Source organism: Protopterus annectens, chromosome 6.part0, assembly GCF_019279795.1.
Source record: "Protopterus annectens isolate FY-2018-M chromosome 6.part0, PAN1.0, whole genome shotgun sequence".
Lineage (NCBI taxonomy): Eukaryota > Metazoa > Chordata > Ceratodontiformes > Protopteridae > Protopterus > Protopterus annectens.
The window spans coordinates 407939504-407954682 of record NC_056737.1 but is presented as its reverse complement, the minus strand read 5'-3'; the positions used below and the strand labels follow the sequence as shown (position 1 = coordinate 407954682).

At 39.5% G+C, this 15179-nt stretch overlaps 1 protein-coding gene across 1 annotated transcript in view; it reads left to right on the top strand.

The window, feature by feature from the left end:
* FMN1 (formin 1) overlaps positions 1 to 15179 on the top strand; it is a 1985060-nt gene that overhangs the window by 1036615 nt on the left and 933266 nt on the right. The window contains exon 6 of the mRNA XM_044074155.1: positions 151 to 238. Within this exon, the coding sequence (XP_043930090.1) occupies positions 151 to 238 (88 nt within the window). The remainder of the gene's footprint in view (positions 1 to 150; positions 239 to 15179) is intronic.

Below are 15179 nucleotides of genomic sequence, written 5' to 3'. Positions count from 1 at the left end.
TATATGTGTGTATGTGTGTGTATATATATATATATATATATATATATATATATATATATATATATAGTGTGTGCAATTGTATATATATCATACACAGAATAGGTTTTAGAGTTCTAGAGTACTTTTAATTCATTTATAATGTCTTTACAGATAATCAAGTTATTGGACGGCAAGAGGTCACAAGCTGTAGGAATTCTGATATCCAGTTTACACTTAGAAATGAAGGACATTCAACAAGGTAAGCATCATAATGTAATGGCACCAGATTTATCCTTAATTCCATAATATCTGTTATTTGCAGTACTTTTTTAAATGATTTTAATAGTGCGGTTGTTTAAACCATCAATGTTCATTGACTTTGTCCTCGATTACATTTCTTTGCAAGTCTATCTTTAAACTTTTGGAAGTGAAAATTTTTCATTTAAAATGTATGTGTTATGTTTTAATTTCTGTTAAACTGAATAAGCCCACTACCCCTATTTTAAATCTGCATTTATTATTGACTTGGGTTAATCTCACACTGATGAGAAGAATAAATAAAAAAGCAATGAGTCAGAGAACTAGCAATATAAGAGCCCGTTATTGTACATATTCCAAGACATGGTAAAGGCATTGCAATGAAGACAGGAAAAGTCAGATGAATGCTATAACAGGACAAAGTAGGTCATTACTTTTAAACTTTGTATTACAGTTGCAGTAGAGTCTTTAGTGTGAACCTGTCCGTAGCGGATAGAGCATGTAAGTCATTAACACCAATGTGATGTGGAATGTCACACCTCAAGCAGCCTACTTGTATTTCAGAGCATTTCTGAAAAATAAACTTAAAAAGCATGAAATAAACAAATGTACATATTTTGTGAACAATAAATGCTATTAAAACTGTGCAAATGAAAATGTTATCAGTAAGAAGTATTCCTTATAGTGATAATAGTCGGTGCAGTCATAGTCTGCCCATAAATACTATAATATATTATAATGGCACAACCTCCAGACTATATTTTTCTAAACCTTCACAAACGCAGATGTTCATATATTGAAAATTGTTCAACCTACAATATATATTGTTATTTCATGAATCGTGCCATCCCCAATACAACCAAGACACTCTCCTCCAAAAAAAAGGAGCTAATCTGGTGGTCTCTTGCCATAAACAAACTTTACAACAAAAGGAAGAAACTGTTGCAGAAAAGAGGAAAATCCCAGGATGCAAAAAACTCCCTTACCAGCCTCAGTAAGAAGCTGAGATCCCTCATAAAATCCTCTAGTTACTAAAATAAAATTGCCAAAGATTCCAAAGACAACCACAAGGCATTCTATAACTATGTCAAGAATCTAAATGGCAATGCTCCGATCTGCTCTGAGCTACAACAGAATGGCATTAAATATACTGATCCCAAAGATATTGCCAATATCCTGTCAGATCAATTCAGTGCAAACCTTACCCCCCTCTCACCCCCTAAAGGGCCCATCTCAATACCGAAAGATTGCAAAATTCCAATAATAACGGCCACACAGGTAAAAAACGCACTCTCCCAAGCTAAGAATACAGCATCTATGGGACCACACAACATCCCAAGCTGCGTACTACATGAACTACAAAATGAACTGGCACCTCACCTAAGTGTCATGTTTAATCATAGCCTCACCTCAGGCTTTGTGCCCACTGAGTGGTGCACAGCTACAGTTATCCCACTTCACAAGGCGGGGGCCACCTTGGATCCCGGGAACTACCACCCCATGAGTCTGATGAGCCTCATCTGCAAGGCCATGGAATGTATTATCATGGAACGTATAAACAAAGACATTGGCAACCTTCAAACACTGGACCCCACGCAGTTTGGGTTCATAAAGGGACGATCTTTTCTCCTGAACCTGATTGACTTCTTTGAATCAGTCTCCAGAGCTGTGGACAAGGGTAAGGTGGTCCACACAGCCTATCTGGACCTCGCCAAGGCCTTCAACACCATCCCCCACTCTGGAATCATAGATAAACTTACTAAGCTGGGCATTAATCCCTACATCACTCGATGGGTTGCCAACTGGCTTACTGACAGAACCCACACTGTAAACGTAGCCAACTCCAAATCCAGCTCCAGACAAGTCGAGTACCTCCAGATTCATTCGTGGGACCGCTCTTGTTCGGCATCTACTTCTCTGAAGTACAGGCCAACACTAAGGGACTCTGGCTAACAAAGTTCGCAGATGACTGCAAACTGGAAGCCATTATTGAATCCCCCAAATGATGTGGATATTCTACAAAAGGGCCTTAAAGAAACAGATGATTTGTGCCAGAGCCATGGGCTCAAGCTCAATGCCAAGAAATATATAGTTATCCCCTTTGAGAAAAAGCATGTACCCGTGAATTACCACATAGGTGGCAGTACACTAAACACTGAAAGTGTGATAAGAGACTTAGGGACACAGGTGGACAGTGGTCTCATCTTCAATAGCCACATCAGTCAGGAAATCCTTCTATGTGGCACACCTCATCACTAAGGGCTTTTCATCCAGAAAAAAGGTCATTGTCCCACTGTACTCATCCCTCATTAGACCCATTATAGAATACAACACCCCATTTGGTATGTACCTCTCAAGACATCTGCAACAACTGGAAAGGCCGCAGAAATATCTCAGTAAAAGAATCACAGGCCTAAAGCAGATGCCCTATGCTGACCATCTAAAAAAAAATCCACCTATACTCTGTCGCATATCGCCTACTCAGAGGTGATCTCTGCTTAACATACAAGGCCATGTCAAACCCAGAGCTGTTGGACATGCTACACTTAAAGAAATCCCAGTCCTTCAGAGATGCACGCTCCAGGGATCTAAACCTTGTCATCACAATGAATAAAACATGCTGGAGGGATAGGTTCCTGACCCAGATACTCCCCAGACTCTAGAATAGACTGCCCATACATGTCAAGCAGAGTGCCTCTTTGGCCCTCTTCAAAAGGAACCTTGATGATTGGATGGGAGATTGGAAATTCACCCCAGGGATCACGACAGTCAGGGTCCAGAGAAGTAAATACTGTGGGAAGAAATAGCCAGGGAATTGTTATGGCTAGGCTTGTATAGGCCCTAGGATCGATAATCTAGTACCAACCTATGAACATTTTTGTTAACCAGACATAAGCTTTCACATGACAACAAAAAATGAATCTGTAAGTACATGGTTATTGAGATATTTACAGAAATATGAAAACATATGCTTAATTGTATAGTTAGCAAAACAAACAATACTGGACATCTCTCAAGATGTGCAACTTAAGTCCAAATATAAAATACATTTCAACATGTAAGGTTTCACCTAATGTCACACAATTTGTAAGTGACTTTATCTGATGTTGCCATTTTTATTCGTTCCTCAGTGTATGGGTTCAGAAGCAACCCTCAGATCTGACTTGGTCATCATCTTATAGATTCTAGGATCCAACTCACAAGCACCTTCCTTACCGATAATGCCCCCGACTACTGAAGTACCTCAGATCTTGTTTGTCACTCTTCAGGTTCAAATGGGATTGCGATCTTTTGAGCTAGGGGTGTTGAGTGTGAATCAAAACTTATTTTATTCTTTTTCCTTATTTAGTTATAACTTTTTGAACTCTTATTAATATCTCCCTTGCTGTTTATACCAGTTCAATATTCTTTATCTACCATAGCTGGTAGTTATTTCCCATTCTCTCCTTTTTCAGATCTACCATTGCTGGTACTTCTGTTTTTCTTCTTTGTTTGTTAACAACAACAATGACAACAACAAATATGTATGCATATACATTTTATATATATATATATATATATATATATATATATATATATACATAAATGTGTGTGTTTATGCATGTGTACGTATATATGTATATATGTGTGTGTGTGTATATATATATATATATATATATATATATGTGTGTGTGTGTGTGTGTGTGTATATATACGTATATATATGTAGATATATTTGTACGTATATATAGATATATATGTACGTATATATATATATATATATATATGTAGATATATATATATATATATATATATATGTGTGTGTGTGTGTGTATATATATATATATATATATATATATATATATATATATATGTGTAGATATATATGTAGATATATATATAGATAGACATATAGATAGATATATAAATGTATATGTGTGTACATATATATATATATATATCTCATAGAGATTGTTTCATTTAATGCTCATTAGTCCTTAGACTTAGCTAACTTTGCTTGTTGTTATTTCTAACTTGTTCCAGTATGGCTGAAAAGCCAAATGGATTCAAAAATTGCACTTCCTGTGGGAATAAGATTCCCAACTCTGATACCCACAGAAAGTGTGTTTACTGTTTGGGGCCAGCACATTTGGACACCTCTTGTCCTATATGTGTGGCTTTTAATGCTCTTAGTGACAAGTATAACAAGTTTATTTTGAAAGGCCTCCATCCAGATTCAGCGTCTTCTGCTTCTACTTTTCCATCAGGGACTCAACCCCCCTCTCAAAGTCTAAGTAGCCCAGGGAGCATTGCAAATGCTATCCTGCCCGGTCTCCTAACTCTGCTTCTCCTTCAGAGCCACCTAAAAAGTGGCCAAGTCCTCGGATCGGAAAACTTCAGATCTGACACCATGGATCTGAGAGTCCCTAGAGTCAAGCAATTGGATCCAAAGTTACTTGTTTCTTCCACTCCATTGATGTCCCTGATCTGATTGGCTGCTACCCCCTCTGAGCTGGATCATTTTCAGAGCCGAAGCATCGCTGTCTGATCCGAGGGGCAGACCTTGACTCCAAAGCTTTTGGGGTTGTCTCTTCCCTTCGGTGCTTGACAGCTTGGCTCTAACTCCTTCTTTAGAGAGGAGGTCCCAGGATTGTCTGCTTCAAGAGCTTCGGGTGGTTTTTTTCTTTGTATCTCCTGGTCCTTTTGCTTTTGAATTGGTGGAGAGAGTTTTTTTCTCATCTGAGAGTAGCCTCAACTCTTACACCATCGGATCCATCCTTTGCTCCCCCTACAGATCCTGTGCCTGAATCTGCTTATCCTACCCCTCAAGGATAGAAAGGCAAAATTCAGCTTCCATCCAGTTCCCAACCTGGACCTGCCCACCTCTTCTGATAGGTACCTCAGAAGAGGACATGCAAGAGGGAGACATTTAGATTCTCAGCAGGAATCTCTCGTGAAAGACACTGATTTTGATGAAGGGGAAGGGTCCCCCTGAAATCCTTCACCAGAAAGGTGGTTTGTCCTTACAAACCCCTTCCCAGGAGGAATCAGTGTGTTTGGAAGCCTTCAGGTCTGAACCTTCTACATCTTGGGTCACCCCACCCCCACTGCAAATGAGGTTATAGACCTTGTTTCCCACAGGGCATGGAAGGAACCAGACTCCATGGAACCAGTTCCCAAATGCCCTGATAAAATTTTGAGCTCCCCCACTGATTCAAAAGATTCAAAAGAAACTGTCATTTAGGAAACACAAGTGCTACCTAAATGAAATTTTGAGTGTCAACTGTTTTACAGAGGAAGAAAAACACACGCAAAAAGACAAGGCATGATAAGTATTAAAGAATAAATAATAACTATAGTATAAAAACAAATGTCTAGGTAGCTAACTCACATTCTTGTACACTATTTATATACACTAGGCAAAACTGACTACTAAATGATTAGCACATGAAAAGTACATTATACACAGAGGTGTGATTGGGTGATATTGCACATAAGGAAGTGACTGGAATTGCACTTGCAAGAGAGTATATTAATTTTGGTATGTAATAAATAAATAGAATTACTGTATGGAAAAAATGGAAAAGAATGCAAGTGTAACAAACTGTTATAGTTTTAATATATCCAGATTTACGTCTGCATTAATGAGTCTTACTGCAGTTGGATAAAAACTGTTCATGAATCTGGAGGTCATGCAGCAGACATTCTTTAACCTTCTACAAGATGCATGTTTAGTGAACCAACCATACACTGGGTGAGAAGTGTCACTCAGTAGTTCGCGGGACCTCTTTTTACATCTCATTTCGAAGAGCTGCTGTAAGGTAGGAAGACTAGTGCCCACAATCTTTTCTGCTGTTCTTATTATTCTTTGCAGCTTTTTCCTTTTGGCCATTGTGCTTTTACTGAACCATACAGTGCAGTTGCTGGTGAAATGCTCTTGATGGCTCCTCTGTAGAAGGTATTTAGGGCATTCATAAAGAGCTTTACTTTTCTAAGTCTTCTTAGGAAGTGTAGTCTCTCATGGTTTTTTTTTTAATAAGCTGGCCTGTGTTTGTACTCTAAGAAAGATCTGATATATGTACCCCCAGGAACTTTGTAGTTTGGACTCTCTCCACTTTTTCACCATTGCGCTTGAGGGGCAGGTGCATGGCAGAGCTTTTTCTGAATTCACTAATGATTTCTTTTGTTTAATTGACATTCAGGTCCAAATTGTTGTTGCACCATTCAATCAGGGAGCTGACCTCATTCCCATACCCTCCCTCATCATCACCACTTATGAGTCCCACCACTGTGGTGTCATCTGCAAATTTGATGATGTGGCTGTTGCTAGATTTCACAGAGCAGTCAGTGGTAAGGATTGTGAACAGTACAGGACTTGGCATGCAACGCTGAGGTACTCCAGTGTTGATTGCAATGTTTCCTGAAGTGTTACCAGCACAGGTCCTCTGTGGTCTTCCAGTCAGGAAATCAATGATCCAGTTGCTATAAGTTGCATTGGAATCACCATAGTGAATTCTGAGCTGAAATCTATAAACAGCAGCCTGGCATAGTTGTTCTTCTCTTTAAGATGCTCCAATGTGAAATGAAGTGTCACCGAAATGGCATCAGCAGTTGATCTGTTTGCCCAGTAGGCAAACTGCAGCGGGTCAAAGGATTTGGGTAGTACTGTAGTCAAATGCCTTTTAACTAGTCTTTTGAAGCATTTTATTACATTTGATATAAGGGCCACTGGCCTGTAATCATTTAGACAGGTGGGGGTTGGCTTTTTTGGGCAGAGGTATTATGTTGGTAACTTTGATTCATGCTGGTACTTTTTCTGGACAAGTGAGATATTAAATATGTCCATCAGTGCTATGCTGAGTTGGTCTGCACAACCTTTTAATACTCTCCCAAGAATGTTATCAGGGCCAGCAACCTTCCTGGGGTTCACTTTCCTCAGTTGGTTCCTTACATCCACAGCACTAAAGTTGAGTACTGCCTCCTTTTGGTCATTGAGAAGGTTTACATCCTCTAGGTTATTTTTCTCTTCAAACCTGCCATAGAAAGTGTTTAGACTGTCCAAGCATTCAGTGCTATCATCGTACTGAGCTGGCTTGGTCTTGTAGTCAGTTATTGAATACCATGCCACAGGCTACTTCAGTCACTCCCATCCTCAAAACATCCGTGTATCCTCTTGCCATACTCCCTCTTAGCCTCCTTGATGCCCTTTTTTAGATTAGCACTTGCCACACTTAGACCCTTCTTATCCTCTGCTCTAAAAGCAGTGTTTTTTGCCCTCAGCAACTCATACACCTTGCTGTTTAGCCATGTCTTTAGGGTGGCTCTTAATATTTTTGATGTTCATTACATCCTCCATGCATTTGGATATGTAAGCCACTGATAGACAGTACTGAACTGAAGGGGCTCCTGTAGATGCCATGGTTGTTGCGGTAGCCACCAAAAAGGAGATAGCTGAGAAGATCTCTTCTGCCCATCCTCCCAATAGACAGTCTAGGGCTTTGGACAGATTTGGGAAGTGAGTGTATCCATTAGCAACATTTACCCTGCATTTGCCAACCTACCTGGCACATTTTACCATATTACAGAAGAATTTGATAAAGGAACTCTCTAATTCTGCCCCAGGGTCCATGTCCACAGAGGAACAGAAGTCTTTTTCTTCATGGCTCACCACCCTACATTCCATTACAAAGGCATCCATGAGATTAATCTCAGATACAGCTAAAGGTACCTCAAGGGAGGACGGTTCTGGCATAGCCATAAGGAGATATGCCTGGATGCAATTGTGCAATTTTGCAGAACCTTTCAAAGCATCACTCATCAGTGCTTCTTTTTATAGCTCTTCCTTGTTTGAGAGACTCTTTCCTGCAGTGAAACGGATGGAAAGACCTTGTCTGCAGTCAGAATCTGCTTTTCTACCTCAGAGACTTTTTTCTAGGAATCAGTGCAGTGGGAAGATGTGGTTCTGGAAATCTCAAGATCCTTTTCAAGAATCATGCAGAGCTTTTTCCCCCAGAGGTGGGGTGGGGGTGGGGTGAGAATAGCTACAATGGTAGATGTCGCCCACTTGACAGAAGAAGTCCACAGAATCAAGGATCTCGAGATTTCTTCTCTGACCGATCCTTTCACTGTTCCTGGAAGGTTACCTGGCTGTTGCTCTCTGGAGACAGTCAGGGGGGAGCACTTATCCTTGCATCTAGATCCTAGCATCTAGATGCCTGAAGAGTCATCACAAAAGATTTTTGGGTGCACAGGATCATATCTGGAGAATACTTCATTCCTTTTTCCAAACCTCCACTAAAGAAAAGAAAATCCCGATGTTCCACCCAATCAGTGGGAGCTTACAGTTATAGAAATTCAAAAACTGCTAAACAAAAGAGCCATACAAGAAGTCCCCTAGATCAGTCCTGCTCATAAAAGTGAGAGACTGTTGGCTGCAGCTATGTTACTCACTGGGAATTACTGGTGATATGGACAAATCACAACTTCTACCAGTCCAAGCCTTGGAGTTCATAGGGGCTTGGTTAGACACTGTCAATTCTTTAGCTTTTCTTTCTCTAAACAGAGTTTGTACATTTACTTGCATGTCAAACTAGTTTTTCTCTTCCTTGTAAAGTAAAACTGGTCTTCAGTGCTCTAGGGCTTATAGCAACTGCAATTACTTTAATTCCTACTGCTCACCTCCACATGAGAATGCTAAATTGGACCCTAGCAGTGCAATGGTCCTTTCATCAACACCCTTAACGACATCCAGTAAAGCTGCCCCAGGCTTGCAGAAAGTCTCTTCTTTGGTGGATTCAATCTGAGGAGATCAGCAAAGGGTGTCCATTTATCCTTCCTCCCCCAAACACAATGTTGATTACGAATGCCTCCCAGTTGGGGTGGGGGGACATTACTTGGGCTGGACTGTTGAAGACACGTGGTCCCCAACAAGAGACCAATTTGCATATCATTGTCCTAGAGATGAGAGTGGTGTTTCTAGCATTGTAGGCCTTTCAGAGCAATTAAATTGTGCAACATGTCAGTAGTCGGGTACAGCAACAAACAGGAAGGGGGGAGAACCAAATCCTACCCCCTTTGTTGAGAAGCAATGAGAATATGGCAGTCGTGATCTCATCCAACCACTTTCTTGTAGTGAATGCATGTACCAGGGAAATCCAACATTCAAGCAAACTCTGCAGGACCATCTTCATGCCTTACAAGTGGTGTCTCAGTCATTGGCAAACATGATCTTCCACAGATGGGGTCAACCTGGCTGCGGCCTATTTGCACCTCCCCTCAACAACAAATGGAACAGGATCTTTGCCCTTATCCCACCTCAGGGGCAGTCACTGAGAGATTCTCTAGTCCATGTGGCCCTCCGGGCTCCTTTATGCTTATTCCCCCACCTCTTATCCCAAAGTTTACTTAGAAAGCACTGTAGTTGAAGAGTACATTAATTCTCTTTGCTCATTTTTGGCCTCAACAGGTATAGTTTCCCTTCCTTTGGTCTCACCTACTACATCCTCCATGGATGCTATACCCCAGTCCAGTCCTCCTATCTCACCTGCACATTGAAGGCCTCAGGTTGATCATATAGTTTCTCCAATTCCAGGGATAGTTAGACATTCCAGGTTTTCCACCCTGGTTCAAAAAATACTAATCTCATCTCATAAATCTTCAACTAGAAAGGTTTACAAAAGAAAATGGAAAAGGTTTTCCTTTTGGGCTCAACAGAGAAAGTTGGATCCTTTTACTACCCCACTTCCTACTATTCTTGATTTCCTCACCTCTATTTTTCAAGAGGGGCAAGTTTTTCCACTATTAAAGTTCAATTAGCAGCCATCTCCAACTATCATATCGGAGAGAATGCTTTGTCTTTAGAGTCATCTAAATTATGTAAACCTTCCCAAAGGGTACCTTTTTACTCAGACCTCCTGTAAAGGACCCTACTCCACCTTGGGACCTCACTATGGTTTTGCAATCTTTAGTATACTGTCCTTTTGAACCATCAGCTAAAGTAGATCTCAAGTTTCTTTCCTGGAAGACTGGCATTCTGGTGGCTATAACTTCTGCAAGATGGGTATCTGAACTCCAAGCTCTATCTTCCAAGCCACCGTATTTGCTTTCCCACAAAGACAGAGTTACTTTACCAGCAAACCCCTCATTTTTAACAAAAGTTGCTTCTGAGAGCACCCTGAATCAAATGAATAATTTGCCAGTGTTTTTTTTTCCCTGTTTTAAAAATAAAGGAGAGTAAACACTTCAACTATTGGATGTACATAGTTTCAGTTTTACATTCACAGAGCCAAAGAATTTAGGAAAACTGATCAGTTATTTGATTCCTTCACTAAGAACAGAATGAGAAACCAGTTTCACAAGTTCCTCTGGCTAAATGGATAACAGATTCTATTTCCTATGTTTATTACATGAAAGGCATAATGTCACCAATGCATCCAAAGGCCCATTCCACCAGGTCAATGTCTAGCTCTGCTGCTTTATAGGCTAGTGCTACCGCCAATGATATTTGTGCAGCTACTATATGGTCTAATACCCATACTTTTATTGCTCATTACAAATTGGACATGATCCCCAGAAACAGAGCTTCCTTTGGTTCCGCAGTTCTAAAAATATCTTTCCATGAGGGTCACCAAAGGTTACTGTAGCTGGGGACTCTGTCCCATATGTTGAGGAACGAATGACAATGGCAACATATGGTAAAGAAGCTATGTACTCACCATAACGTTCCACCTGTGTTGTTCATGTTCATTATTCCTCAACTTTCCTCCCTCTTCCACCTGTCCATGTCTTTGGGACGAACCTAATGGAATTGTTGATAGGAACCATAGTTCCTGTTTGAACTCATGATCCTTTAGCTATTACCTTCCTGTCATAGCTTTGTTACAGTATTTCTGATGGTACTGCACATAATAGCAGCAAACTCAATCTGAGGTATTGCAGTAGGCAGGGGCATTATGGGTATGGGAGGACCTCAAGAGTCAGATCCTAGAATCGTTAAGAAAATGGCAGAGTTGAATTCAAGGGTCAGATCAAAACCCATACGTTAAAAGAAGAATGCAAATGAAAAATACAGATGGAACATTATTATGAGAACATAACCTTATGTTTTTTTGTTGAAGTATTAAGTACATATGGAAGTAGTGTTTATTTCATAGTTACTAACAACTCCCTAGCAATACTTCCAGTATACTTTGATATAAGCCAGCACTGGCAGTGAATTATCCTGTCTTCCAGATTGGTGTTTCACACAGTATACCTCAATAACATGTAGGTGTCTCAGTTATGAAAATATGAACATAAATATGAAAATATGAGTAATAAGTAGCTAACAAAGATTAATTTCTCCACTGCAGGATATCCCAGACTAGCAGTCTTAGTATCATTTTGTTAATAACTCCTTGTCTTTCTAATACTGCCTATTGTTGGCTGCTAAGTCTCTAGGTAGAAGAAGACAGACCCAAAAAAAGTTCTGGATGCCATGAGGAGGTAGGGGTGTGAACTGGATGTACAGAAAAAGGCATTATATTCTTGAGCAAGTTAAAAAGAACTACATTCCCTTGGCCCACATATGGTGCTAGGGCCAGATGGCTATTTGATAATGTCAGTCATATGCAATACCTGCTAGCAAAAGGAGATCTGGTAAAATGGAGTGAACTCCTTTAGTCAACTGCATTGGGAAAAATGGCAAAACGCCCAATACTCTAAAACTGTAAAAAGTGAGCTAAAACAGCCAATTGCATTTATTTTGAGAGGGCCAGTCACCCACAATCCCAGTAAAGAGGCTATGCTTTACTCAATCACGAATATTTTAATCAGATTTCAGGATGCTACATCTTGTGGAACAGGCATTCCACCAACTCAGCAGCCATTTCTGATTTGTCTCCTTTATGTACATGTCATCTGCAAAAAGAAAATGTGAGAGACAAACTTAACATTAAAACTATCACAATAACTGTTTGGTTTGTCTAGGTGCCAAACATAGCCATAAAGACTGAGATTTGTCATTCTCTAGTTCAGGGTGTCCAACCTTTTGGCTTGCCGGGGCCGCATTGAGTGAACAGAAATTGTCTTGGGGCCGCATATAAAATATATCATATAGTTAACTCTTTCGCTGCTGCGGGAGACCAAAGTCGACCTCCTGGCTATACTGTAGGTGCATTCGAACAATGAATAAATGTAATAAATGCCTACTATTTGCCTTAAAACTCTAATTCTCATTCTAATTCTCTAATCTACCAGTTAACCCTAACATCTTAGTTAATATATATATATATATATATATATATATATATATATATATTTTTTTTTTTTTACAAATAAACAGATATTCACTACAGCACTAGCATTTCTCACTGGGAAAACCACTCCAGCAGCCCAACTACATAAAATGTCAGTTTTAGCAGTCCTACAATACTATAATCCACAAAAATAAGCCAACAAATTTGCAATAAAGTAAAGAATCCACATTACTGACTTAATAAAACAATTCTGAATAAGCTGCAAGAGGGTCTCACCCAAACAAATGACTGGTGCCAGAAACATGGCCTCAAGCTAAATGCATCATCATCCCCTTTGAGGATAGTGATGTCCCCACAAATTATCACATTAATAACAATGTTGTAAGCACGCAATCAGTTGTGAGGTGCTTGGGCACCCAGGTTGATAGAAACCTGACTTTTGACCACCACGTTGTCTCCGTTGTACGGAAAGCTTTTTACATGGCCCACCTCATTAGTAAGGTTATCTCATCCAGGGACAAGGAGGTCATAACATCCCTGTATTCTTCCTTTACAGGAGCAATTATTGAGTGCAACGCCCCTTTTGGTATGTGCCTCAGCAAAACACCCTGCCAAAAGAAAGACTACAACCATTTCTAACAAAAAGGTCAAAGGACCAAGTTCACTTAGTTATCCAAACAGACTAAAATGCTTCATTCTTTCCTCTGTCTCTCACTGGCCCCTATAAATTTCATCACTGGCTTGCTTTCCAGGCTAAGAAAGATCCTGCCTTAAGAGACTTTATCCACCTCAGAAGTACTGGTTATATTTAAAACGCTCACTACAAAGACCACAGCCTTCACTGCAACATAAACAAGCCACTTTGTATGGACAGGTTCTTGACACAAAAACCTTCAACTTCTGTAAAAAGCTACCCTCATTGTCAAACAAAGTAGTTCAGCAACACAACTGGCTGGATAGCCATAAATGAACTTCTTGAGTAAGTAGTATAGCCTTCATCAAACCGGATGGAAAATCCACATACTAAACTTTCCTAGCTGGATGGCTAAGATCTAATATTGGTTACTCAAGTCTACTTGCCCAAGAAGCGGGGCCTATTTAACTAAGAATTCTATTTGCAAAAATATATTCAGTATACATATTAAATCTCTCTCTCTTACACACACAAAAGGAGCCCCTACTTGTAAAATAGGCAACCTCAGTAATCACATGACACACACTCCATGAACGAAATTGTCTGGAAGTCAAAATATCTGAAAAAAAAAATCATAACAGAGATGGATTCATCCATGCAATTTCCCACCACCAAAAGGACCATCAATAAATCAACAAACAGCTGCTCAGCAAAAAGTAAATCAATAAGAAATCCGTAAACTCTCTAAGATCATACTACATACTGGAGTAAACATATAACTTCCCTCCAATGTAAAGCCGTTTGACATTTAGACATTTTAATTTGTGCAGAAGTTATTCACAGACTGACAGTTTACTGAGCTGTAATGCTAACCTTCACTTTTGAAAAAAACAAATTCCCAGACTTTGTCAAAAAGCTCAAAGTGCAGAAAGGATTATTATTTTTTATTTATTATGTATTTATTTAATTTTGGAAAACATCTTTAAAACTGTTGAATTGATCACACACACAGAAACACAGAAAAGTTATTGTGATAAGTAAACCACAGACTGCTGCAAGAAATCAAAGTCACATTAGCACTCAGTGCTTACGTCCGAATGAAGCATACCTGTCAATTCCAAAAGAATTAAAGTAGCTTAATAAGAAAGTTATTTGCAAGGTTGCATGGCATTTTATATTGGAAATAAGCAGAGATATTAAAAAAGCTCTGTTTCTCATTATTATGCTGTAAAGTCTTCCAAGGTAAATACAACCTTCTGATTTAGCATGGAACCATACCTCTCAACCTTAGAGCAAGAAATCTGGACAAAGCGAAAAATAAAAGTGGGACAAATGCCCAAAAATAGTTATGCATCACAGACACCATTGAAACAACTGTAGCTGCAAACATTATACATCATGTATAATGTTTCTATCCCATCTTTGTCAGTTAAGCATTATATGGCTCATTCAATCCTGCCTTCTTTTGCAACAAATAAAACCATGCTTTGAAATGACAAATGCATTAAAATAATAAAACACATTGCATCCACATCGTGCAACTTCCTACCTGCAAACAACCACAGAGCTTCCACTGAAACTAGGGCTGCTTATTTCCCCAGAATGACACCTCAAGTCTAATGGTATACAGTCTACCAGGATCTGGACTACCTGAAATAAATTAAATCATGGCCTGCAAATTGCAAGTGCACTTTGCTTAATTAAACTATATTTCTAAGCCCACTTGCTGTACCTTTTCAGTAATATCCCAATATCCATTTCCAGGTCACTTTACAAGACACTGGCAGTGGTAGACTTGGCATCCTCCAGATCCCTACAGGACCACACTCATACTGCTAACATTGTCCATTAAATGTAAATATCCATCCACTGTAAATGACAAGAAGCTATGTCTTAAAAAAATCTACTTTTGGCATGCCTAGTACCCAAGTATCAGGTTTTGAAACAAAGAAACATATTCTCCAGTCTGTAAGCCTCTGTCTTTAATAATCATCTACTGTTGCAGCACTCCCAACAAACACACACATACACACTAAACCCCCCAACATTTAACAAATGACATTGTGCCCACCTGATTTGCCAGTATTGATGAT